At 41.1% G+C, this 26,939-nt stretch overlaps 1 protein-coding gene across 2 annotated transcripts; it reads left to right on the top strand.

Moving 5' to 3' along the window:
• Positions 1-26,939, top strand: LOC141273806 (uncharacterized). 2 transcript variants are annotated; one of them, XM_073686177.1, is made up of 7 exons: positions 3-100; positions 6,791-6,850; positions 21,380-21,558; positions 21,662-21,793; positions 21,877-22,000; positions 22,082-23,606; positions 26,154-26,939. In XM_073686177.1, the coding sequence occupies exons 3-7, from the start codon at positions 21,463-21,465 to the stop codon at positions 26,236-26,238; spliced, it is 1,962 nt and encodes a 653-aa protein (XP_073542278.1). In that variant the 5' UTR covers positions 3-100; positions 6,791-6,850; positions 21,380-21,462; the 3' UTR covers positions 26,239-26,939. The 2 variants fall into 2 exon arrangements, with proteins under 2 accessions (XP_073542279.1, XP_073542278.1); XM_073686178.1 differs by lacking the exon at positions 6,791-6,850 and having other exon boundaries at positions 1-100.

The following is a 26,939-nucleotide window of genomic DNA, read 5'->3' as shown; positions in this document are numbered from 1 at the left end:
ACGAGACTTTGGTAATCTCATGAGACTTTGGGCGGGGGCTTAAGCAGCAGTACTGTAATGGCGTGCTTAGCTGGGCAGGAGAGCTTACTTGTGGCAAAATGTAAGTGTGTTTCCTGCTTCTTCTGGTGATTTGTGCCTCCTCCTTTGTGCTTTTGTTCATGCATTCTTTGCCAAGTGTGTGCTTTGTTATATATGTCCAGCTTCGGTGGTAGTGAAGAGGGGGAGGAAGAGTAAATATAGGATGGTTACAAATTGTAGGCAGCCATTACCGATAGATAGGAATCGAAGGTGTCTGAATTGTGCACTTTTGCTACGGATGAATCCGTATTTTTTTTACAAGGGTCAGATCAGAACAACTGACGCATTTCAGGAGCCCATTCATTCCTGTATAACCAGACGGGTTAATAAACCTTGTAACCTGCTGCCAGCTCTGATTCATCTCAGAGGGTGAAGTCTATGAATCTGATGATTCACACAATTATGCCGGATTTCCCAGACACGATCATGGCCGTGCGAGGTCTCCCCGAACACCCAATTTTGTAACGACTGTTCAGTAGGATTGTTGCAATCCTGAAAGGAAATCAGATTACAACATGAGATTTAAAAGATTTTGGAGTTTTGTGAATCACCCCCTACATTTAATCTTTGTCTTTCCCTCTGAAGATGAGATCAGTGCTGATAGGTAACTTTTTTTTTTTGTATGAAAACACACCGAGCCGTACGACCCTCACAGGACATAGCAGAGTAGGGGTAGCCAGGGTTGGGATTCATATTTTTAGCAAGTTCCTTACCTGGTGTGAGGGATACCTGCGTTGTAATAAATAGGAGAAAATGATTCCTCCTCTAATTGTTGTGCCAGGTTAACAAGCAGTGTCTTCTGTAGCACACAGTTTGTTGCCTGAAATAAATATTAATCTACCACGTACCAAGAAATGAAAAATACTCAGTAACCCCTAAAAAGAATTATAATACACACTGTAAATTACAATATGCACTATACCCCTAAAATTAATAATTTACAGTGCCCTATAACATGAATTATAATGTATGTAATGCGCCAGAAATAAAGAATATTCATTATAGCTCAGAAATTAACTATAATTTACACTGTGCCCCTAAAATGACTGGGTACATACTGTTCCCCCATCATAATGTCATAAATTGTAATACACACTGTGCCCCCTCAAATATTTGCACTACACACTGAGCTCCCTCAGCAAATCTATAAAATATACAGTATCCCCAATAATGGATTATAATGTAGACTCTGCCCTCCCATCAATTCATTATATACACTTGAGTCCAGGGCTGTGGAGTCAGTAAGCCAAATCTTCGCCCCCTTGATGTCCGTCTCCACAGCACGGCCTCACTACTGAGCGTGTACATAAAGTGCAGCACAGATTCATCTCACCTAAGCAGAGACCCTTACATCAGGAACAGAACAGACATTTATAGGACATTTCATAACTTTCCCAAATTCTTATGAAAACATTTACAGCACATCCTGCATTGTACTACTGTACCCAATTTATTATATATTATTGGAGTAGGTCCATTTTATACCGACTCTGACTCCACAGACCTGCTTATGACCCCCTCCTTAGACATTCCATGTCATAATCACTGAGCCCACAGCAATTCTTTACAACATATTTTACCCCCTAACCCCCAGAAATTCTTTATATAGTATGTGACCACATCTCCATGAAATTGAACAGAATATATGCTGCTTCACCATCCTTCTTAATACTCCCCAATCCCTGGGACACCAGTACTGCAGACAGCAACAGCCCCTCTGACCTGCTTTGTCTCTGTTACTCCTCACTCTGAGTGCTTCCTCAGGCCAAAATACCTATACAAGTTCCCCTAGATTTACTGTACTTGCAGCCAAAAAGCCCACAATTACCTGAGACACGGCAAAAGCATAGAGTTTTTGTTGTGATTTCATAGTAATCATGGTAAAATCATACAGACTGTTCTGGGACAGTGTGGAACAGGTGCAGTTGTTTTGTGTTTAAAAACCACCAAAAACGTAGGGCTTAATTTGGCGTCAAGAGTCTTTACCAAAAATGCAGTGTTCCTAACAACTGAACTCAGACTGAAGGGCATCTATGTAGCACTGCACCTGGACTACTCATTGATGAAAGACACTCAGAAGACCTGCTCCCATCTGGAGATATCCTTGAGATTTCTACAGAACCATGGGTTCTTGGTGAACAAAGAGAAATCTTCATCCATTTACAACATAGTAACATAGTTTTTAAGGTTGAAGGAAGACTAAGTCCATCTAGTTCAACCCATAGCCTAACATGTTGATCCAGAGGAAGGCAAAAAAAAACCATGTGGCAAACACTAAGCTCCACATTGGGGAAAAAAATTCCTTCCCGACTCCATACGACAATCAGACTAGTTCCCTGGATCAACGCCCTATCAAGGAATCTAGTATATATAACCTGTAATATTATAGTTTTCAAGAAAGGCATCCAGGCCCTTCTTAAATTTTAGTAGTGAATCACTCATTACAACATCATGTGGCAGCACCATGCCATAGTCTTACTGCTCTTACAGTAAAGAATCCGCGTCTGTGATTATGATTAAACCTTCTTTCCTCCAGACGTAGAAGATGCCCCCTTGTCCCAGTCTCAGGCCTCAGAGTAAAAAGATCAGTAGACAGGTCTTTGTACTGTCCCTTTATATACTTGTACATAGTAATAAGATCACCCCTAAGTCTTCTTTTTTCCACACTAAATAACCCCAAGTGTAATAACCTGTCTTGGTATTACAGACCCCCCAGTCCTCTAATAACCTTGGTCGCTCTTCTCTGCACCCGCTCTAGTTCAGCTATGTCTTTCTTATACACCGGAGACCAGAACTGTACACAGTATTCTAAGTGTGGTCGCACTAGTGACTTGTATAGAGGTAAAATTATGTTCTCCTCATGAGCATCTATGCCTCTTTTAATGCATCCCATTATTTTATTTGCCTTTGCAGCAGCTGCCTGACACTGGCCACTAAACGTGAGCTTTTCGTCCACCAATACACCCAGGTCTTTTTCAGTGACAGTTTTGCCCAGTGTTTTACAATTAAGCATATAATTATACATTTGATTTCCTCTGCCCAAGTGCATTACCTTACATTTATCCCCATTAAAGCTCATTTGCCATTTATCAGCCCAAGCTTCTAGTTTACATAGATCATCCTGTAATATAGAATTGTCCTCCTCTGTATTGATTACCCTGCAGAGTTTAGTATCATCTACAAATATTGAAATATTACTCTGCATGTCCCCTACAAGGTCATTAATAAATATGTTAAAAAGAAGGGGGCCCAATACTGACCCCTGTGGTACCCCACTGTTAACTGAGACCCAGTCTGAGTGTTTTCCATTAATAACCACCCTTTGTTTCCTATCACTGAGCCAGTTTTTAACCCACATACATATATTTTCCCCTATCCCCATTGTTCTCATTTTATGTATCAACCTTTTGTGTGGAACCATATCAAAAGCTTTTGAAAAGTCCATATACACAACATCCACTGCATTTCCTTGGTCCAGTCCAGAACTTGCCTCCTCATAAAAACTGATCAGATTAGTTTGACAGGAACGGTCCCTCGTAAACCCATGTTGATATTGGGTCATGAGGTTATTCTTCTTCAGATACTCTAGTATAGCATCTCTTAGGAAACCCTCCAGGATTTTACCCACAGTAGAGGTTAAGCTTACCGGCCTATAATTTCCGAGTTCGGTTTTTGTCCCCTTTTTGAATATTGGCACCACATTTGCTATACGCCAGTCCTGTGGTACAGACCTTGTTATTATGGAATCTTTAAAGATTAAAAATAATGGTCTATCTATGACGTTACTTAATTCCTGCAGTACTCGCGTGTGTATCCCATCCGGGCCCGGGGATTTGTCAACTTTAGTGATTTTTAGACGCCGCCGTACTTCCTGCTGGGTTAAGCAGGTGACATTTAATGGAGAATTTTTGTTATCACTCATCATGTTTTCTGTCATGCGATTTTCTTGTGTAAATACTGTTGAAAAAAAATCATTTAGCATATTGGCTTTATCGTCATCCTCATCCACCATTTCACCCAGACTATTCTTAAGGGGGCCAACACTATCATTTTTTAGTTTTTTACTATTTATGTAGTTTAAAAATAATCCCAAAATATTCTTTCTTTCTCTGGCAATGATTCTCTCTGCCTCAATCTTTGCTGCCTGGATTTGGTTTTTACAGAATTTATTTAATTTTCTGTATTTATTTAATGCCTCATCACTACCGGCAGTGGTCTATATTAAACAAGCAGGGAGGAACCAGGAGCCCAGGACTGTCAAATAATGTTCTTTATTGATGATGTCTGTAAAGTGCTGTTGAATTAATGACACTAAATAAGTGAGTAAAATAAAAAAATAAATATTTATGCAATGGGCAGAGAAGATAGTAAGGAGTATCACAGCAGTCCATATTGGGTGAGTTGTTAATGTGAAAGCAGTTGGTTGAACCTCACAGAATGCATCCTCCGTCCTCTGAATTTTCAGATAATCTAGAAAATGGCTACCCCTCAGATGGATTTAAAGGAAATCTGTAACCAGGCTTTTGCTCTCCTTTCTGAGAGCAGCATGATATAGTAGCAGAGATCCCAGCGAAGCTTCATCAGATCTCCCAGTTCTCTGAATGCTGAGCTCCATATAATCCCACCCACACCATTGATTGACAGCTTTCTTTGGACATGGTGCATAACTATAAAGATGCTAATCAGTAGTGGGGGCAGGGTTATGGAGAGCTCATCAATATGGAGGAAAACATAGCGGCAGGTTTACTAGTTCTCTAGTGATAATCTACTGATAAAACAGTGATTTTTATCAAAACTACAGCAAGCTGCTCAGTAAGTAACACGTCGCTGTAATCAGGATCTCAGTCTCTACATTATGCTGTTCTTAAATTAAGGAGCAAAAACCTGTTGACAGAATAATGTGATGGTTCCAGTGTTCTGTTCCCTCAGCAAAATGGATTACCCTCATGGAGTAAGTGCCATCAATTTCTACTGGCAGAAGATATTCCACTATTTAGGAACAAAGCCCTTGGAGGCCAAAATAGTACACCATCTATAGCCCCTGTATTCTTCTACTTAACTTTCTGTAACACTTATGGAATCAAAGAATTATTCCTATCCGTGCCTTTCATGGCCAAGGCAGGAATAACTGCTTCTAGGTTATGTCCACCACCAGAGGCAGGGTTACGAAAACAGCCCAGTGCTTCTGTGATTTGCTGTTTGCACAACTCCCATAGATATTAATGGGAGGTACACCATTTGCATAACACAGTGAGCTAAGGTGTTTCTGCAATTCAGGAGTTAACCAACAATGTAGCTTCCTTTGCTACACTGTTTCTATAACTTCCTTTAACTTTTATTGCAATTATACAACAGCATAAAGCGGCTTTGCTCTGCTGTTTTCATAACAAAAGGTCAAGCAGGAGAACGCAGTGGTTATAGCCGAGATAATATTTTGGGCTGAAGGACTTGGTTCCTACTCTTGTAGACATTTTCAAAAGGAGAATGCTGCTACTCAGGAAGAACCTGTTGTCTCAGAACGGATTTGTTCACCAAGACCTGTAATAACTTCACCTTTATGGCCTTGAATCTAAATGGAGTAGCTTCGGAAGAGCATGATTTTCTGATGAGGTGATTTACACCCTGCCTGCAGCCCAGAGGTCCAACACAATAAATATCTATAACTGAATCTGGAAAACCTCTTGCAGAATGGTATTCATTTAAAAAATCTTGTTCCCACTTTAGTCCCTGTTGTCGTTCAGTTCCTTCAGGGAGGTATCCAGAAAAGTCTACTCAACTTAAATTCTCTTCTAGAAAATATTTTTTTTAAATTACTCGTTGAAAGTTTCTTAAAAACAGTAAAGATCAGAAGACATCATGTTCATGCTGCATCTCCTTCTAGGGATCTTTCTTTAGTTGTCGGATACCCACATCTTGAATCTCAATTTGAGGCCCTGCAAGATATTGACCTTGAGTATCTATCTTCTCCTTTGCCCATTAGATTTGTGAAATCTAAACCTATTTTTATAGGGAGCCATATTCCAGAGGCTTTTGTTATTTCTTAGCCCTCAAAACTAGCATTGCTTCTCAAAGTGGCTTTCTTATAGATCAAGAATTCTTTTTTACAGTTCTTTGTGAGAATCCTGTTGATGAGAAATTACATTCCTTAGGTTTCAGCAGATCTGTCTTATGATATCTAGATATAATCAAAGATTTCATAAATTCTGAGCTTTATTTCTCCAACAACAAAGGTGTATTAAGCTCCTTGGCTCATTGGATCAGAAACATAATTTCCAAGTGTTACCAACTGGAAGGTCTGGATTCTTCACTGCAAATTGAAGTTTATTCTTCCAGCCCCACCTCCACATCTGGAGCTCACATTTCAGTTAATCAAATATACAAATGTGTAGTATGGTCATGACCCGATATGTCTAAATGTCAATACCACATTAAACTTCATCTGTGGGAAATAAGTGCTTATAAAAGTCACCAGTCCTTCCGAGCCTTAATTGTTGCTTTGGAAAACCCTTCTGTGCTGTCTGAGGATGACCTGCGAAATGAAAACTTACTCTCCCAAAATGTAGTTTCCTGTAGTCCAAAGGTAGCACAATAGATCTCTCCCAGTACATTGTTTTACTGTATCAAGAACGTGTGATTATTGTCTCAAGGGGTTCAGGGAAGTCACACTGCCAGATACAATTGCTAATTAATCTTATATTTTTCTGTTCAATAGGAGTCATGTGAAATCTAACCCTTCTGTTCTGCCTTAAGACTACAGAAAACAAAAATATTGGTGAGTAAATTTTCATTAGATACATACCAAATCTACCTTTCTGTATACCCTTTGTACAACGTTGGATCCCATATTCCGCTGTGTATATCGCTTTTATGACATAACATTTTATATACATTCCATATAACAAAATACTACTCTGTGAACTTCTTCTATAACATTTCATAGCCTTCTTTTTATGTTTCAATAACTTTTATTTATCAGATAACAATCATCAACAGATAAGCAAGTCATATGGAAAACATCAAAATTTGCATAGTAGAGTGTAATAACATAATTACTTTAACAGTCTACTTAATAAGACACTCTAGTATCCAATCTTGTAAGATATATAATGAATAATGCCACACATAAGCAATTGGGGGGTGGAGGGACGAGAACATAAAAAGAGGCAAAACACATTAGGGAATCCCAGTAGGAGAAGGAGGATAAACAAACTCAAACATCAATAAGCTTATGTCATTACTAAATTCACTATGAAGTGGTCTAAAGGAAAGACCAAGGTAACCAAGCCCTCATGTATTCAAGGGATCAAGAACAGAACCAATCATCTCAAATTATTAGATCTTCCATGCATATTAAGAAGTCCACAGATTCAACCCATACTAGCTTAGAGGGAGGTGTGGATGACCTTCATTGTCTAGGGATGACTTGTCTTGTTGCGGTCAGAAATATTGGAAAGAGTCCTTTTTTTGATGAAATAGACTTCGGGAGAACAGAGAGTAATGCTGCTTCTGGGGAATTTCGTAGGTTTGTATCAAAGAGTTTATTAAAAAGGTCAAAAATTGATCTCCAGCGTTTGTTGATAACAGGACATGCCCACCAAATATGAATCATATTACCCACCTCCGAATTACATCTCCAACTTTTATCAGAGGCATCACATAGCCTTCTTTTTAAACCTATTTATTAGGACCGCCCATATACCTTTCATATATTTTACTGCTCTATTTGCCATTTTAATCTATACAATATATTGCACTATATGCTCCATATACTATTTAATGTATTGATTGTGTAAAATGGCATATTGTATACATATCGATATCAAATATGCTGCTCTTTGGACCAAATATACATTATTGTGCAAGAGTTTTAGGCAAGTTTAAAAAAAAAAGCAACAAAGTAAAACATAATTGTTTGTTATCAATTAACAAATGCAAAGTGCATGAACAAAAGAGAAATCCAAAATCAATATTTTGTGTGACTACCCTTTGCCTTCAAAGCAACATTAATTTAATTCTTCTAGGTACACTTGCACACAATTTTTGAAGGAATCTGAAGGGAGGTTGTTCCAAGCATCTTGAGGAACGAACCACAGATCTGTTTAAATCCTTCAGTCTCTTCATGTAATCCCAGACAGACTTGATGTTAAGATCAGAGGTCTGTGATGGCCATATCATCACTTTCATGAGTATCTTTTCATAACATCTCGATTTATCCAGTTTTAAGTTTAACCACCACGAGCAGAAATCTCCACACGTACACGTTTTGGCTGCTATCAATGAGGCTATTAATTGTTATCTGAGGAATGTTTTGCCACGCTAAATGCACTTGGGCAAATCATCAAGATCCACTGCTTACAGCTCACTTTGCAATTGCTGAACAATGTGCTCCAGAGTCCAGAGATGTTGCAGGCCATGATAGTACATTTAGGCCACGTATACTGCTGACAGTAGCACGAGCAACAATGTGGCCTGGTATTGTTGTTTTGAAAAACGGCTCCTGTAACACTTGCACGTTCCCCCGAGAAGGCTTATTCATGGCATTCCCATGTGAGATATCCAGACCAATCTCCGGCTATCATTGCATGGAAGAGAAAAGCGGGACTCATTGCTGAAAAACATAGACTTCCATTCCATTTTCCATTGCTCTGTACTATGATAGCCTTTGATAGTGGTGGAGTGAGGTCAGTGGAACACCTGTGTTTGGACATCTGTTACATAGTCTAAAGTCTTGCAAATGCCTTCAGATGGTTTTTGTAGACACTGTGTGACGTCCTAGGCTTGGTATGCGACATATAATTTCGCTTGCAGTACAGAATGGATCACTAAGCTCCATTCTTGGGCAATGCCATGAAGAGGCCTTCACGTGGGAATATCACACCAGTTCTACTTCTGTGTTTATGGTGTGGAGTTCTATAATGTACAGTTGCCGGACCCTCTAGTCTTCATTCAAGGTACACTAAAAGCTCATTGTTACACTGATTTAGTGGTAAAACCAGTGGTATGGCCATTTCTCCAGAGTGTGACAGGAGCCGTTTTTCAACATGACAACACCAAGCTACATGTTACCCATGCTACTGTGAGCAGCTTGCATGGGCTAAATGTGCTACCATGGCCTCTGGACTTTTCTCCCAACATCTGTAACGTTATTAGTAGGCAATAACAAAGGGAGCTGCCAGCAGGGATCTTGATGATTTGCGCGCCCAAGTGCATTCAGCATGGCAGAACATTGCTCAGGCAACCATCAATAACCTCATCGTAGGTTTTCTTTCTTTTTTTTTATAAGGTTGAAGAAAGACTAAGTCCATCTAGTTCAACCCATAGCCTAACATGTTGATCCAAAGGAAGGCAAAAAACCCCATGTGGCAAACACTAAGCTCCACATTGGGGAAAAAAATTCCTTCCAGACTCCATACGACAATCAGACTAGTTCCCTGGATCAACGCCCTATCAAGGAATCTAGTATATATAACCTGTAATATTATACTTTTCAAGAAAGGCATCCAGGCCCTTCTTAAATTTTAGTAGTGAATCACTCATTACAACATCATGTGGCAGAGAGTTCCATAGTCTCACTGCTCTTACAGATTATGATTAAACCTTCTTTCCCCCACACGTAGAAGATGCCTCCTTGTCCCTGTCTCTGGCCTCAGAGTAAAAAGATCAGTAGACAGGTCTTTGTACTGTCCCCTCATATACTTGTACATAGTAATAAGTCTTCTTTTTTCCACACTAAATAACCCCAAGTGTAATAACCTGTCTTGGTATTGCAGACCCCCAGTCCTCTAATAACCTTTCATTGATAGTAGCCAATGCATATAAGTCCAGGGATTTCTGCATCTGGCACTTATACTCTAATGAATAAATCGAGATGTTTTGCAAATTTTGTTTCCATTTTTCATTATTTCTATCCATCCTGTGATTTCCAGAATGACTATGACTTTTCCTTCTTGGTGTTACAGTTGCAATGCTGAGGAGTGTAAAAAAAAAAGAAAAAAAAAAAAAAAAATAGTCCCATGGGTTCTGGTTAATTGGCCAGTTTTATGCACTATGTGCCTGAGCACGCGGCGACCCCGCTCTGTAACTTTGTGGTCTGATGCTTTATGGCCGAGATGCGGTGTCTCCTAAATGCTTCCACTTTTCAATAATATCACTCATAACTGATCATGGAATATATAGGGGGGGAAATTTCAAGAACTGACTTGTTTACAGTATCTGAACTCAGTGAGGTCTTCAGAATAACCTGTTCTTTCACAAATGTTTGTAAAGGCAGACTGCATGGCTTGGGGCTGGATTTTACATGCCTGTGGAAATGGAACTGAATAAAAACCTTTATTCAATAATTAAGAGCTGTACTTTTGTCCGTATAGTAAATATGTTTATCTCCAGATAAAAATTAGGCAGCTCATCTCACCCAAGCAAAACGGCCAACAAGTGCTAAGCATCTCTGGGAACTCCTTCAAGATTGTTGGAAGACCATTTCCGGTGACTACCCCTTGAAGCTCATCAAGAGAATGCCAAGAGTGTGCAAGCACTTGCTGGCCCTTTTGCCTTCACTCTACGGTCCAGCTCACCCCAAACCATCTTGATTGGGTTCAGGTCTGGTGACTGGCGGCCAGGTCATCTGGCGTAGCAGCCCATCACTCCCCCTCTTGGTCAAATAGCCCTTACACAGCCTGGAGGTGTGTTTGGGGTCATTATCCTGTTGAAAAATAAATGATGGTCCAACTAAACGCAAACCAGATGGAATAGCATGCCGCTTCAAGATGCTGTGGTAGCCATGCTGGTTCAGTATGCCTTCAATTTTGAATAAATCCCCAACAGTGTCACCAGCAAAGCACCCCCACACCATCACACCTCCTCCATGCTTCAAGGTAGGAACCAGGCATGTAGAGTCCATCCGTTCACCTTTTCTGCGTCGCACAAAGACACGGTGGTTGGAACCAAAGATCTCAAATTTGGACTCATCAGACCAAAGCACAGATTTCCACTGGTCTAATGTCCATTCCTTGTGTTCTTTAGCCCAAATAAGTCTCTTCTGCTTGTTGCCTGTCTTTAGCAGTGGTTTCCTATCAGCTATTTTACCATGAAAGCCTGCTGCACAAAGTCTCCTCTTAACAGTTGTTGAAGAGATGTCTGCTGCTAGAACTCTGTGTGGCATTGACCTGGTCTCTAATCTGAGCTGCTGTTAACCTGCGATTTCTGAGGCTGGTGACTCGGATAAACTTATCCTCAGAAGGAGAGGTGACTCTTGGTCTTCCTTTCCTGGGGCGGTCCTCATGTGAGCCAGTTTCTTTGTAGCGCTTGATGGTTTTTGCAACTGCACTTGGGGACACATTCAAAGTTTGCCCAATTTTTCAGACTGACTGACCTTCATTTCTTAAAGTAATGATGGCCACTCTTTTCTTTACTTAGCTGCTTTTTTCTTGTCCTAATACAAATTCTAACAGTCTATTCAGTAGGACTATCAGCTGTGTATCCACCTGACTTCTGCACAACACAACTGATGGTCCCAACCCCATTTATAAGGCAAGAAATCCCACTTATTAAACCTGACGGGGCACACCTGTGAAGTGAAAACCATTTCCGGTGACTACCTCTTGAAGCTCATCAAGAGAATTCCAAGAGTGTGCAAAGCAGTCATCAAAGCAAAAGGTGGCTACTTTGAAGAACCTAGAATATAAGACATATTTTCAGTTGTTTCACACTTTTTTGTTAAGTATATAATTCCACATGTGTTTAATTCACAGTTTTGATGCCTTCAGTGTGAATGTATAATTTTCAAAGTCATGAAAACACAGAAAAATCCTTAAATGAGAAGGTGTGTCCAAACTTTTGGTCTGTACTGTCTGTCTGTGTATGTGTGTGTATATATATATATATATATATATATATGCTCAAAAAAATAAAGGGGACACTCAAATAACACATCCTAGATCTGAATGAATGAAATCTTCTCATTGAATGCTTTGTTCTGTACAAAGTTGAATGTGCTGACAACAAAATCACACAAAAATCATCAATAGAAATCAAATTTATTAACCAATGGAGGCCTGGATTTGGAGTCACCCCCAAAATTAAAGTGGGAAAACACACTACAGGCTGATCCAATTTTGATGTAATGTCCTTAAAAAAAGTCAAAATGATGCTCAGTATTCTGTGTGGCCTCCATGTGCCTGTATGACCTCCCTACAACGCCTGGGCATGCTCCTGATGAGGTTGCGGATGGTCTCCTGTGGGATCTCCTCCCAGACCTGGACTAAAGCATCCGCCAACTCCTGGACAGTCTGTGGTGCAACGTGACGTTGGTGGATGGAGCGAGACATGATATCCCCGATGTGCTCAATCGGATTCAGGTCTGGGGAACGGGCGGGCTAGTCCATAGCTTCAGTGCCTTCATCTTGCAGGAACTGCTGACACACTCCAGCCACATGTGGTCTGGCATTGTCCTGCATTAGGAGGAACCCAGGGCCAACCGCACCAGCATATGGTCTCACAAGGGGTCTGAGGATCTCATCTCGGTACCTAATGGCAGTCAAGCTACCTCTGGCGAGCACATGGTGGGCTGTGCTGCCCTCCAAAGAAATGCCACCCCACACCATTACTGACCCACTGCCAAACTGGTCTTGCTGAAGGATGTTGCAGGCAGCAGATCGCTCTCCACGGCGTCTCCAGACTCTGTCACGTCTGTCACATGTGCTCAGTGTGAACCTGCTTTCATCTGTGAAGAGCACAGGGCGCCAGTGGCGACTTTGCCAATCCCCTGGTGTTCTGTGGTAAATGCCAAGCGTCCTGCACGGTGTTGGGCTGTGAGCACAACCCCCATCTGTGGACGTCGGGCCCTCATACCACCCTCATGGAGTCGGTTTCTAACCATTTGTGCAGACACATGCACATTTGTGGCCTGCTGGAGGTCATTTTGCAGGGCTCTGGCAGTGCTCCTCCTGTTCCTCCTTGCACAAAGGAGGAGGTAACGGTCCTGCTGCTGGGTTGTTGCCCTCCTATGGCTCCCTCCACATCTCCTGGTATCTGCTCAATGCTCTGGACACTGTGCTGACAGACACAGCTACCCTTCTTGCCACAGCTCGCACTGATGTGCCATCCTGGATGAACTGCACTACCTGAGCAACTTCTGTGGGATGTACTGTAGACACCACCTCATGCTACTGTACCTCTAGGGTGAGAGCAATGGCAAAATGAAAAAGTGACCAAAACAACAGCCAAAAAGGATGAGAACAGAGAAATGGTCTGTGGTCACCACCTGCAGAATCACTCCTTTATAGGGGGTGTCTTGCTAATTGCCGTTCATTTCTACCAGTTGTCTGTTCCATTTGCACAACAGCAGGAGAAATTGATTCACAATCAGTGTTGCCTCATAACTGGACAGGTAGATTTCACAGAAGTGTTATTGACTTGGAGTTACATTGTGCTGTTTAAGTGTTCCCCTTATTTTTTTGAGCAGTGTATATGTGTGTGTATGTGTATGTGTGTGTGTGTGTATATATATATATATATATATATATATATATATATATATATATATATATATATATTTATCATTTTTTACATTTTAAAAATCACAAAAAAGAAAATGGGCTGATGCAAAAGTTTGAGTACCCTTGGAGATTGGTGTGCTGAGATAACTTTGACCAAGGTTCTCTTAATTAGCCTGTTAGGGTTATGGCTTGTTCACCACCATCGTTAGGAAAGGCCAGGTGATGCAAATTTCCTTGCTCTATAAAAACCCAGCCTATGCTAAGGCGTCTTTCACACGTCAGTGTCTCCAATGTGGGGTGACAGTTTCCGCACGTACTGGAGACACTGACACACGTAAACCCATTCAAATGTATGGGTCTGCGCACATATCAGTGTGTTTCCTCGGACCGTGTGTCCATGGGCAAAACACATTGACATACCCGTTTATCAGCAGCACGGGCCACAAAAAGTCCCACACTGATGACATCCGTGTGTCATCAGTGTGACACATACAAGTGCTTGGGAATCACCAGTACAGTTAGCGTTGTTCTCAGGCGCCGGGTGCTGAAGGAATCACTCATCATTGTCCCCTGATAAGAGACTTGATGCTGCGAGCAGGCCCCTGAACTGCGCTGAGCTGTCTGAGCGGTGCCCTGTCACTCAGTGAGCTCAGCGCAGTTCAGGGGTCCGCTGGCTGCAAGTCATCTTCCCCTGCTCCTCAGCGTTGCACAGATGGATTACGCCGTGGGACACTGGATTATTTCAACTTCGGACAGGTGAGGGATATTGTGTATATTTTTTTGGGGGGTTTGTTTACAGGGGACAATGGCTTCCGGGAATTAGGTTGTAAAAGGTGATTTATCATGTGTTTTTTTTATTTTATTCTTATTTTTACACTCTATTTATACAGCGAGGGCTGAATACAACTCTCATCAATGTCCCTTGCTCGCGCTGATCGCAGCTCAAGTAGGAGACAATGATGAGAGATTCCTTCAGCACCCAACACCTGGGAACAGCGCTAACTTGCCTGCTGATTCTAAGGCGCCGGTACGTGTGATACTGATACGGCACACGATTGCCACACACAGACATGGGTATCTCCAGTACTGGTTTTTCCAGTACCAGAAATATCAGGACGTGTGAAAGACTTCTAACCTTGTGCCAAAAAAACAGCAGCCATGGGTTCTTCTAAGCAGCTGCCTAGCACTCTGAAAATGAAAATGGTGGAGGCCCACAAAGCAAGAGAAGGCTATAAGAAGATAGCAAAGCGTTTTCAAGTTGCCCTTCCCTCGGTTCGAAATGTAATTAAGAAATGGCAGTTAACAGCAGGAACAGTGGAGGTCAAAATTTCAGTGAGAGCTGCTTGTACGATTCCTAGAGAGGCAAATCAGAACCCCCTTTTGACTGCAAAAAAACTTCAGAAAGATTTAGCAGACTCTGTTGTTACATTGTTCTACTGTTCATAGACACCTGTACAAATATGGCCTTCATGGAAGAGTCATCAGAAGAAAACCTCTCCTGAATCCTCACCATAAAATTCAGCGTCAGAAGTATACAAAAGAACAACTAAACAAGCCTGATGTATTTTGGAAATAAGTCCTGTGGACCGATGAGGTTAAAATAGAACTCTGTGACCACAATGATTAAAAGGCATGTGTGGAGAAAAAAAGGGCACAGAATTTCAGGAAAAGAACATCTCGCCAAAATATAAGCATGGGGTGGATCAATCATTCTTTGGGGTTATGTTGCAGCCAATGGCATGGGGAACATTTCACGGGTAGAGGAAAGATTGGATTCAATGAAATTTCAACAAATTCTTGATGCAAACATAACACCATCTGTAAAAAAAAAAAAAAAAAAAAGCTGAAGTTGAAAAGAGGCTACAAAAAGTGTTTACAAGCTGTGATACTTTCAAAAGGGGGCGCTACTAGGAACTAACCATGCAGAGTGCCCAAACTGTTACATCGGCCCATTTTCCTTTTGGCATTTTTAAAATGTAAAAGATAATATATATATTTTTTGGCTAAAATACAAATGAAATGTTATCTTTAGCTTTAGGCCTTTTAAAGATCATTTCATCTTCAACTTGCTTAACTGTTCATAATAACAGTAATTTTGACCAGGGGTGCCCAAACTTTTACATGCCACTATAGTGGTAGTTACTAGTCCTGTAGAATATGTATGAAATTACAGCACAGTTATACATAGTGCAGTGATTCACGCTCTCCGATGGGCATTAGGTAACGTTCACACAGGCAATTCTGTTTGGTCCAAACAAGTGCAGTTTTATTGCTTTCATAGAACTACAAGGGATTTGAAACTGATGTATTTATTTTATTTTGTTTTTATATTCGTGTGTGCACTTTTGGTTTACAGTGCCACCATAAACCATGGACTATGAATAAAGTTTTTTTATACTAACATACTGTTCTGATAGTATGCTATGACCAATGTGTTTGGTTTTTTCTTCTTTAATTTTCCGAATGGTCTGCTATTCTTACATTCCTAGGCATGTATATGTCATGTATGTTGCTCCTATTTTGATATTACATGGGAAATCCACTGTTTTGACATATATGCTGAATCCTAGAATTGCTCTAACAGTTCTCACTGAATAGGCTGCAGCTTCCACACTGTTCTCTGCAGCTCCTACACACAGACTGCTCCGCTTTCCTAGCTGACCTATGCAGTCTCCATTGTGAGAGGACCCCAGCACGTCTCTCTCAGCTACAGCTCACATCTTGGCTGGTCACTCACCAGCTGCAGCACACTCGACTCTGCTTCATCCAGCAGACTGACACACCTAGTGAACACAGGCCCTGGTTCTAGTAAAATGCTAGGCAGTTGCATCTAATGAAAACCTGCAGTGCTAGGATTTAACCCTAGCTGACACCCGGCGGCGATCGCGGGCGCGATCGCCATGACGTACTATTCCGTACCTGGCTCTTAAGTCCCAGGGCGCAGGTACGGAATAGTATGTCATGGGCCAGAAAGGGGTTAAAGGGAACCTGTTGTGTCCACAAACATTATTAACCTGCAGATTAATAGTGTTCCAATACTGGCCGACAGCCTTGCTGAAAGTGTGGCTACCAGGAGAAATTTACCTTTATTCTTCCCGAGAGCTGCCGGCTTTAAGTCATGGAGGCTGTACAAGGAGCAATTACAGAATTACAATCATTGCTCACAGCACTGAAAGCAGAGGTTGTAAGCACTCTGTGGTACCATGATTGAAAGCCATCTTTCTATAATAGGGTTGTCCAGACTTGAACAAATGACTGCAGTAACACTGTGACTTCAGACTTCTGAATCTTGACAGTATGTGGCTTGCACGCTGTAAGAATTCCCTGGTATTGCCGATGCGAGTGGGCAGTCATGTGCCTGCCTGTATGCTATTTGTATACCTCCAGACTTGTGCTGACCAGACTGACGTGGCCTCTCTCAATGCACTTATATCGTGAGAGACTGAGCACGTCTAGTTGGATTTATGTGGTCACGTGACCACTCACACCTGCAATACCAGGGAATCCTGACAGCGTGCACTCCACATGCTTCAAATGTCTGCAGTCACATTGAGTGTCTGCAGACTTTTGTGTCAATCCCGGACAACCCTTTTTTGGTCTCATTGGTATGCATATGCAATGTGCTCCCCTTTGTGATGGCTGGCATCTCTGGGAACATGCCCGTTAGTTAAATAGCTACTGCTGTTGTGCATGCACTAGTCCCTGATCAGGACTTTCTGCTCCCATGACACCTTGCCATTCCAGCCAATAGAGTCCTAAGCTGAGCACCTAACCAGGTATTGAATGCTTGCATACAAAAATGGTGACTAGGTTTGTAGTACTAGAAGTCTTGACTGGTGAGTCTTATCATAATAAAATGTTTAATTCTGCACCTGTCTACATTGTTATATTGTTCTTTATCTGAGTCACCGCTCTATACTATAAATACTCATCTATCGATTGTAACTTTTTTTACACTCTAAATTACAATATAGGATAATACACAATATGCTATAAAACACTTGTAGTAAAGTATGTGGCTAATTAAGACAATGAAAGATAATTCAAGCAAGATATAGCTAGATCATACCAGAGTTCACTTTGGAGGGGTAGGCCTAGGGGTTAATGCTAAAAAAGAATGAAGATATGTGCTGCAATGTGAAAAAGACTTGCTGTTCATACATTCAGTCTTGTTGAGCTTTGTGAAGTGGCTAAAAGAAGTGACCCGGTCCATTATCCTGGCGGCTTCTGCTTGCAAGCCGCCCACTAGCTAATGTATGCAGTTTAAAAAGATGGTGGAATCCAAGCCGCCTCAAAAACGACCAAGAAATCGCTTGAGGAAAACACTGCTGGTGTTCTCCAGTTCTCCACCTGTGCGGCCCCTGCCTTTATCATGGGGGTCTGCTGCGTCCTGCTTGTGCTTTGGTAATCTGACATGGTGTTGGTAAGGCTGTTTTTTTTCTGTGATGTTTTTATGAATTTTTGTCCTTTCCTGTGAGCTGTTCTCCAGTAGTGTCAAGGGCCGGAGTGAGATTTCCTTTTTTTTTTTTTAATTAAATATTTGTGGAATTGTTCAATAGGAAATTGCAAAGTATATTTACAAAAATACAAAGCATAAAGTCATAACATTCAATATAGCAAACTACCATCAGGACTGAATGGACTCAAGACTTTCACGTCCGCATCTTAAGTTCGTACTAACACAAAAATTTTGACAAGACATTGACACAGAAGGGAGGGGATAAGGAAAAAAAAGTATGATTAACTCTGAGAACTACCCTTCGTGACCATATCTATTAACAATCTCTGTATACCCAATATATATCCCAAAGACTCTAAGCCGCCTTGAAGTGATCAAGTGTATTATTGGCAGCACGGTGGCGCAGTGGTTAGCACTGTTGCTTTGCAGTGCTGGGGTCCTGAGTTAAAATCCCATCAAGGACAACATCTGCAAGGAGTTTATATGTTCCCCCGTGTTCGCCATATAGTGTCTGATTTGCAGATACCAATAATGAGAGTTTAAGGGTATGTTAAACGGTGATTGTAGTACATCAGAAGGCAGCAAAACCCTAGAGTGGATATCCACTATATCAGCAGAACTAAAAAGTTGAACCATGACTTAGACTGCTTTTCAGACTATCAGGCAATGTAGGATTAAACAGGTGGTCAAGGGGGAGTGCTCGAACGTCAGCGGGAATTTTTCATGCAAGTTTCCCAGATTTTCTTAGTGAAAGTTATTGGTCCTAATTAATTAACTTATTTATTTGAGGTATTCTCCCAAAGGTATGAATTCAGGTGAACCAGGGCTAACTGATGGATAAGTGACCTATCATTCACACAGGAGGATGAATAAGGGACCAGAGCACCAAGATAAGACCCTGCCCACAGGCCGCCCTGATGCACGAAGATATCATTAGATGAAAACCTCACATAAAGATAACATAAAAGCTACAAAACAGAATCCTTCAGCGAATGTATCTAAGAGCAAATATGACCATGCCTGTAGTTTAGTTGACAAACTCCTGCTGACAGGTTCTCTTTAATGAGCCTATTGATGCGGCTAGGATATTGAGAGGGACTGGAGTGAGATTTCTGACAAAAGGAACGCCATTGCTCCCATGGCTCGTCATGATAAGACGAACTGTGGTATCTTTTCCCCCTGCCCTGCCCCAGTTACATCCATTTCAGTGGAGCTGGGAGAAACTTGCGTGAAAACAGCAAAAGATGCTACATTTTTGCGCACCTCAAAGTTGCCCCAACATTTTGTGACTTTTCAAAGCTTTTTCACCATTTTTTGGGCATAAAAGCTTTGACGAATTGGGCCTACAGTGCTGGCCAAAAGTATTGGCACCCCTGCAATTCTGTCAGATAATACTCAGTTTCTTCCTGAAAATGATTGCAATCACAAATTCTTTGTATTATTCTCTTCATTTAATTTGCTTGCAAGGAAAAAACACAAAAGAGAATTAAGCAAAAATCAAATCATTGATCATTTCACACAAAACTCCAAAAAAGGGCCAGACAAAAGTATTGGCACCCTCAGCCTAATACTTGGTTGCACAACCTTTAGCCAAAATAACTGCGAACAACTGCTTCCGGTAACCATCAATGAGTTTCTTACAATGCTCTGCTGGAATTGTAGACCATTCTTCTTTGGCAAACTGCTCCAGGTCCATGATATTTGAAGGGTGCCTTCTCCAAACTGCCATTTTGAGATCTCTCCACAGGTGTTCTATGGGATTCAGGTCTGGACTCATTGCTGGCCACCTTAGAAGTCTCCAGTGCTTTCTCTCAAACCATTTTCTAGTGCTTTTGGAAATGTGTTTTGGGTCATTGTCCTGCTGGAAGACCCATGACCTCTGAGGGAGACCCAGCTTTCTCACACTGGGCACTACATTATGCTGCAAAATTTGTTGGTAGTCTTCAGACTTCATAATGCCATGCACACGGTCAAGCAGTCCAGTGCCAGAGGCAGCAAAGCAACCCCAAAACATCAGGGAACCTCCGCCATGTTTGACTGTAGGGACCGTGTTCTTTTCTTTGAATGCCTCTTTTTTTTTTCCTGTACACTCTATGTTGATGCTTTTTCCCCAAAAGTTCTACTTTTGTCTCATCTGACCAGAGAACATTCTTCCAAAACGTTTTAGGCTTTCTCAGGTAAGTTTTGGAAAACTCCAGCCTGGCTTTTTTATGTCTCGGGGTAAGAAGTGGGGTCTTCCTGGGTATCCTACCATACAGTCCCTTTTCATTCAGACGTCAACGGATAGTACGGGTTGACACTGTTGTACCCTCGGACTGCAGGGCAGCTTGAACTTGTTTGGTTGTTAGTCGAGGTTCTTTATCCACCATCCGCACAATCTTGCTTTGAAATCTCTCGTCAATTTTTCTTTTCCGTCCACATCTAGGGAGGTTAGCCACAGTGCCATGGGCTTTAAACTTCTTGATGACACTGCGCACGGAAGACACAGGAACATTCAGGTCTTTGGAGATGGACTTGTAGCCTTGAGATTGCTCATGCTTCCTCACTATTTGGTTTCTCAAGTCCTCAGACAGTTCTTTGGTCTTCTTTCTTTTCTCCATGCTCAATGTGGTACACACAAGGACACAGGACAGAGGTTGAGTCAACTTTAATCCATGTTAACTGGCTGCAAGTGTGATTTAGTTATTGCCAACACCTGTTAGGTGCCACAGGTAAGTTACAGGTGCTGTTAATTACACGAATTAGAGAAGCATCACATGATTTTTCAAACAGTGCCAATACTTTTGTTCACCCCCTTTTTTAGGTTTGGTGTGGAATTATATCCAATTTGGCTTTAGGACAATTCTTTTTGTGTTTTTTTTCATTGAAGACAAATTAAATGAAGATAATAATACCAAAGAATTTGTGATTGCAATCATTTTCAGGAAGAAACTGAGTATTATCTGACAGAATTGCAGGGGTGCCAATACTTTTGGCCAGCACTGTATTATATGTGTGTGTGTGTGTGTGTGTGTGTGTGTGTGTGTGTGTGTGTGTGTGTGTATATATATACCCTAAGGGAGATTAATTTTTTGTGGGGTCTCATCTGAAGAAGCTGCCTTCTCTGGGCTGAGGGGCTCAGACTATTTTTATTAAATTTACACTAAGAATCACTAAGAACCTGACATGTATATGGTTGTGTATTTCTTGCCACGTGCAGAGTGCCATTGCATATTTCTGTTTTTTCGCGTTGCTTTGCAGCCCCAGCAGCCTTCGACTGCACATTTGTGCCTTTGATGTACTAGCCCGCTGTTTTCCCTGTCACTTACAAGACATATTACACTTTTCTCCTCTTTTATTTTTTTAACAGGGTCAATCTGCAGGAAATGTGCATCTATTAAACAAAGGTTGTGTGAAAAAACCTGTGCATCTGTTTCTGTCCAACCATAGCATATGTCTGCCAAGTTTAAGATGGAGAAAGACGGAGATCAAATGACAGAGACTTTATTAAGTCTGACCTTGAGGATGATCTACTTGTTAACTGGAGGGGTGAGAAATGCTTCCACAATGGTTTTTACATTTTACATACATTTTTTACATAAATCATGGCTTCTCATATGGAGGGCTGACAATTTTGGTACTAAATTTATAGGAATATGTTATTGAGAAGAAGACTCTAAGTACCTTCGGGGATCATTTACCTCATTCTAGAAGAAAGGAGAAAAACAACTTTCAGGAAATCTTAGACCTGACCAACATGATTGTTCATTTGCTGACGGGAGAGGTGAGCACTGCTGGGAACGCTGGGAATTTATGTAGTATCATTAATGGAAGTATCTGGACCATGAAGGTATCATTGTATTTTAGGTTCCTGTAAGATGTCATGATGTTGCTTTGTATTTCTCCATGGAAGAGTGGGAGTATTTAGAAAGACACCAAGATCTGTACCAAGATGCAATGTCTGAGACCCTCTGCCTCCCCACTACAATGGGTAAGGGATATTTTAAGCGTTAGTAATCAGGATCTGATATCATTTTGGAAGTTTTACTTAAAATCTATTTCTTTTAAACAGGTCACAAAAATGTTGAGGACTTCCCAGAAGAACATGTTATCTCTGATTCCTCCACAGATTGTTCTAATCTTCATTCACCTGCAGACCTCTCAATATGTGCTTCAAATTCAAATATTTTGTTAAATAACGTACATGAAGAAATCATCTTGTGCGACGAAAATGAAGACATATCGGGCAGAGCGATTTACAAACCCACAGATCATATGCAACAATATTCATCCTGTACTCTTAACATAGATGTTTTGGGGTGTCATGAAGAGGAAATCATAGATGCTGACATTTATATACCAGTTGATCATACCATACATTCTCCATCTATAGCTAGAAAATCCATCTCAAGTGAAGGTCAGAATCATCGAGTCATTGATATTATTACCATCCCAGACCACTCCCCAACCCATTCTGATGTCACTGGAGATTGTGATTGGTCTGATAATGCAAAAGTAAGGTATCAAGCTGTCTTGGAGAATCCTAAAAATTCTGGTAAAAGCTTGCATCAAGCTTCTAGCGTCCAAACACCACATGATAAAGATGCTAAAAAGTACAATGGCTCACAATGTAACAAACCTTCTACAAAAATCCTTAACCAGTTAGTAGATGATCCAGACTCTCCATCTTTTATCTGTGGCGAATGTGGAAAGTGTCTTCCGTCTCAGTCAGATTTGGACACCCATCAACGGAGTCACATTAAAGAAAGCAAATGTTCAAGACTAAACGGGAGAAAATCCATTACTCGAAAGCCCATTCCAAAACCACATCTTAGTGGAGAAGAAGAATTTAAATGTCGCATCTGTGGATTATGTTTCAGCAATACAACTGATCTTGTCACCCACCACCAAATTCATATCAAGAAACCATATTCCTGTTCAATATGTGGCCGAGGATTTTACAGCCATTCAGGACTAGTCACGCATCAGAAGACACATGCATTCCAGAGGCTTTACGACTGTTCCACATGTGGTAAAACTTTTATTTCAAATGCTCACCTCATATTACACCAAAAGGTACATGCCGAAGCTGGAGACACTTCAGAAACTGGGCTTGATGCTGGAGATAGTTCAGGAGGAGACTCCAACCTAACTGACTACAAGCATTTTGGAAGCCAAGATAAATTATTCTCTTGTTCTATATGTGGAGAATGCTTCTACAGCAGTGAACATTTTCTACAGCATCAGAAAAGCCACTTCAAGAGCAATCCTCTGATGTGCCCTGACTGCGGCAAGCTTTTTATGAGAAAGTCAGGGCTTTCTAAGCATCAAAGGGTAGTCCACCGAGGAGACGTAGCACTGACGTGTTCTGCATGCGGGAAAGGCTTTGCTTGCAAATCAGAGCTTTCTAGGCATATGACTGTGCACTCAGGACAGAAACCGTACACATGTACTGAGTGTGGGAAATGCTTCTCCTTTAAATCAGCTCTCGTGAGGCATCAAAGGATTCACACTGGAGACAGACTGCAATATTGCCCTGAGTGTGGAAAGGGATTTTCATGCAACTCCGAGCTTCTTCGGCATCAATCTGTTCATCAGTAAATATTTTACACTTTTTCTTGTTTTTTCAAGGGCAGGAACTCAAAGTTCTGTCTCAAACCTATCTTCATTAAAAACGTAAAGTGTAACTGTCCTTTTAGAATAATGTGCAGCAGAATGTCTTGTCTGCTTCTAGCTCCTCTTCTCTCCATACAGTTTTAGAAACAGCAACCGTTATCCCTCTATCTCGGTAACGTGAAATTCTGCACTCACTGACAAGAAATCTGTCAGCAGGTTTTTGCTATCTCATCTGACAGCACCACTATGTAGGAGCCGAGACCCTGATTCCAGTGATGTGTCACTTATTTGGCTGTGTTTTGCTGTTTCAATACAATCAGTGTTTTATCAGCAGGAGATTATCATTACAGGACTAGGTGTCGTGTACTTCCTCGTCAACTGCTCTGTGTAACCTCGCCAACAGCACTGATTAGCAGCTGTCAATATACATTGTACACAGAAAGCTGCCCATCAGTGGTGTGTGTGTGTGTTTGTGTGTGTGTTACAGGGCTTAACATTCCGAGCTCTGATTCTATCACGACTGCTGCACCTAGTAAACTGACACAGCACTGGAATCAGGGTCTCTGTCACTCCATCATTACATAGCAAAACCTAATGACAGATTCCCTTTAATACTGATTTTACTCATGAATTGAGAATGAAAGATCAGCCCATGAGAAAAAGAATCAGATTTCTCTCTACAAAGTTTGTTTCCTTCACTTTTACTATTGATATATTAGAAAAATAAAACTAAAGCGACAGTTACTCTTTAACATTTTATGTGCATTTAGCTCCAATATTCTCCCCTGCTTTTACCTTCACAAGGGCCACATATGACAGTTTTCTTAGCATGAGATAAGAATGATTCCATCTCCCAAAAAACGTATAAGAGTCAGCACTTGCATACCACCATAAAGTGTTGCTTGTTCTTCATCCGAGTTTCCTTTTCTGGAGGGTGGTAAAGACACTGGCAATGGTCTGTACTGACTGCTTTTTATCCACCATTGTCCAACAGACCACTGTGTCAGGTTTATATGTTATCACGGAACCCATAAAGTGTTCTTTGCGATCATTGTTATGGGGATCCACAGGAAGGAGATAGAGGCAGCCCTAAAGCTGGAGAAAGGCTCCGGTGTTTTCCAATGGGTGAATAAATTGACCGTTTATACAGGTTGTTACCTCCATCTTCTCTTTGTGGCTTATATTTTGGGCCATTTGATCAGGTGTTGAGCTTAGGGCTTCTCTTGCTGTTCTTGTTATGGAAGTTGTTTGGTAGGTGCTGTAGTCTTAGTACTGTAAGCTTCAAATTAAATTGGTTGCAACGTATACCTCCTCAGACACCATCTGCATCACTTGATCCTTTTTTGTGAGGGGCTAAAAAGGGTCCTATGGTACATTATGTGACTCTAGGGACCCGTCAGCTTTAGACACTGGAGGACGGTTGTCTGTTAAGTAGATGTAGCCGTAGCCACTAGTGTAATTCTGGTATCATACTGACGTCCTATTTTAAGACGTTTGCCTAACACTTGAAGGGGTAGTCTATTTTCAGGAAAGTGGTAGTCTATTTTCAGGTATCTCTGGAAAATATCTAAAACAGCAAACTCGGCAGGTACTCCCCCTCCTGGGTCCATCACAGGCTCCCCACCGCTCCTCTTGTCTCAGTATTTTGTATGTAGTGGTGACATCACGTCAACAGTGCGCATCACCGATCTAGCTAATCCTTGAGCTCAGTGCCAGGAGTCGGACCCCCAACTATTTCATATTGTTGACCTATTCCAAGGATAGGTCATCTACATGTTGTGACTGGTCAGCTGCTTTAATGATAGAGGTAGAACTCTACTTTGACAAAAGAATGTTCACCTTCCTTGTTAATTGTGGCCTTAGCCATGCACTCCAGTAATAGGTAGAGTAACACTGGAACTATGCACTTTGAGTTTTACACATAGGATGAAAGTGACAGTGCATGACAAGATTTTTATTGGGGGGGGGAGGGGGGAAGCCTTCACTTTCATAAAGAACCCTGCTCAATGAGCTTTCTTACCTGCATGTCTTCATTATTCCTCTTTAATCAAGGGGGTTGCAGAAGGTGCCCGAGTTGACATGTGGATAAGATTTTTTTTTGTTTTGTAGATGGGTAACTGTAAAATGTGTGTTCTTTGAACCCAAATTCTTGTTAGGAGTTGCATTGATTTATATATATATATATATATATATATATATATATATATATATATATATATATATATATATATATATATATATATATTATAGAGAGAGAGAGAGAGAGAGATTTATTGCAGCTTTTCAAAGACGCTGTAGTAGTCAGAGGGAAAATACTGTATATAGTGGTTGCAGCAGTTGGCATCATGTCTGTTGGAAAGGAACTGTGATAAAGGTCCCATGTTTCTTCCATGTCACACCACAAAGTGAGTCATTATATACATGAGCTGTGCCCCCAAGCCCCAGGACCTATATATCAATACTGTAAAATCCTATTTGAGTGTGTAATATATGGGAATATAAAGTAATGCTTATTTTTTTTCTTACAGGAGTCTATATCTGACTTCCATGGTTCTGCCCATGGTTAGACCAGTTGGTGATCACACTACAGGGAGCATCTCAGGAGAGGCCTAAGAACAAACGTTCCAATGTGCAATCTCTTTAAACTCAGGTTTTCCTATTTAAAAACAAAGAGCTGTCGTCTACTCCAAACCTGAAACTACTGGGATGACAGCATTGAAATCACCGTTGTCAGAGGCAGGCACAAGGACATACAATGCTGCTATACATGTTAGGACCCCACCAAAGACCTTCTACCTTACCTTCTTGGATACTTGAGAGATTGATACTGGAGAAATGAGATATCGCAGTATTGACACATGAATATATACTGTACACAATGAGTAGAGTTGAGTTAGTTATAGGTTATGAACGGCCATAAATTTGAGTTTTTGAGCAGCCAAAAAAGAAGCGAGTTTCTGCCAACTTTTTGTGACACAGAACAAATTTGACAGATCAAAGGCAGATCTATTCATCTACCATATTGGATTGTTTTTGGTTATAGCCAGGTGCTGTAGGTGAAAAGTTCATGATGAACAACATTTCTGCATCGCATTAGACCATGCAGCATAGCAAGGTAGATATCAATCAGTGATTTGTCGATTTCCTTATGCCATTGTTGTCATAGATAATAACCTTCACAGACCAACTAAAAACAAAAAGATTGTTCAGAATACGGCCATCTGAAATCCGTTTATATGGCTAGGTTTAGGCTTTAAATGGGACGGTTTCGGATTTTGTGGAGTGCAAAATAAATTTTTATTGTTGTAACATAA

The sequence above is a fragment of the Phyllobates terribilis genome, unplaced genomic scaffold, assembly GCF_046119375.1.
Source record: "Phyllobates terribilis strain yellow unplaced genomic scaffold, ASM4611937v1 Scaffold_5__5_contigs__length_657084704, whole genome shotgun sequence".
Classification (NCBI taxonomy): Eukaryota; Metazoa; Chordata; class Amphibia; order Anura; family Dendrobatidae; genus Phyllobates; species Phyllobates terribilis.
The sequence above is the reverse complement of the archived record's forward strand: the minus strand, read 5'-3'. Positions and strand labels throughout refer to the sequence as shown.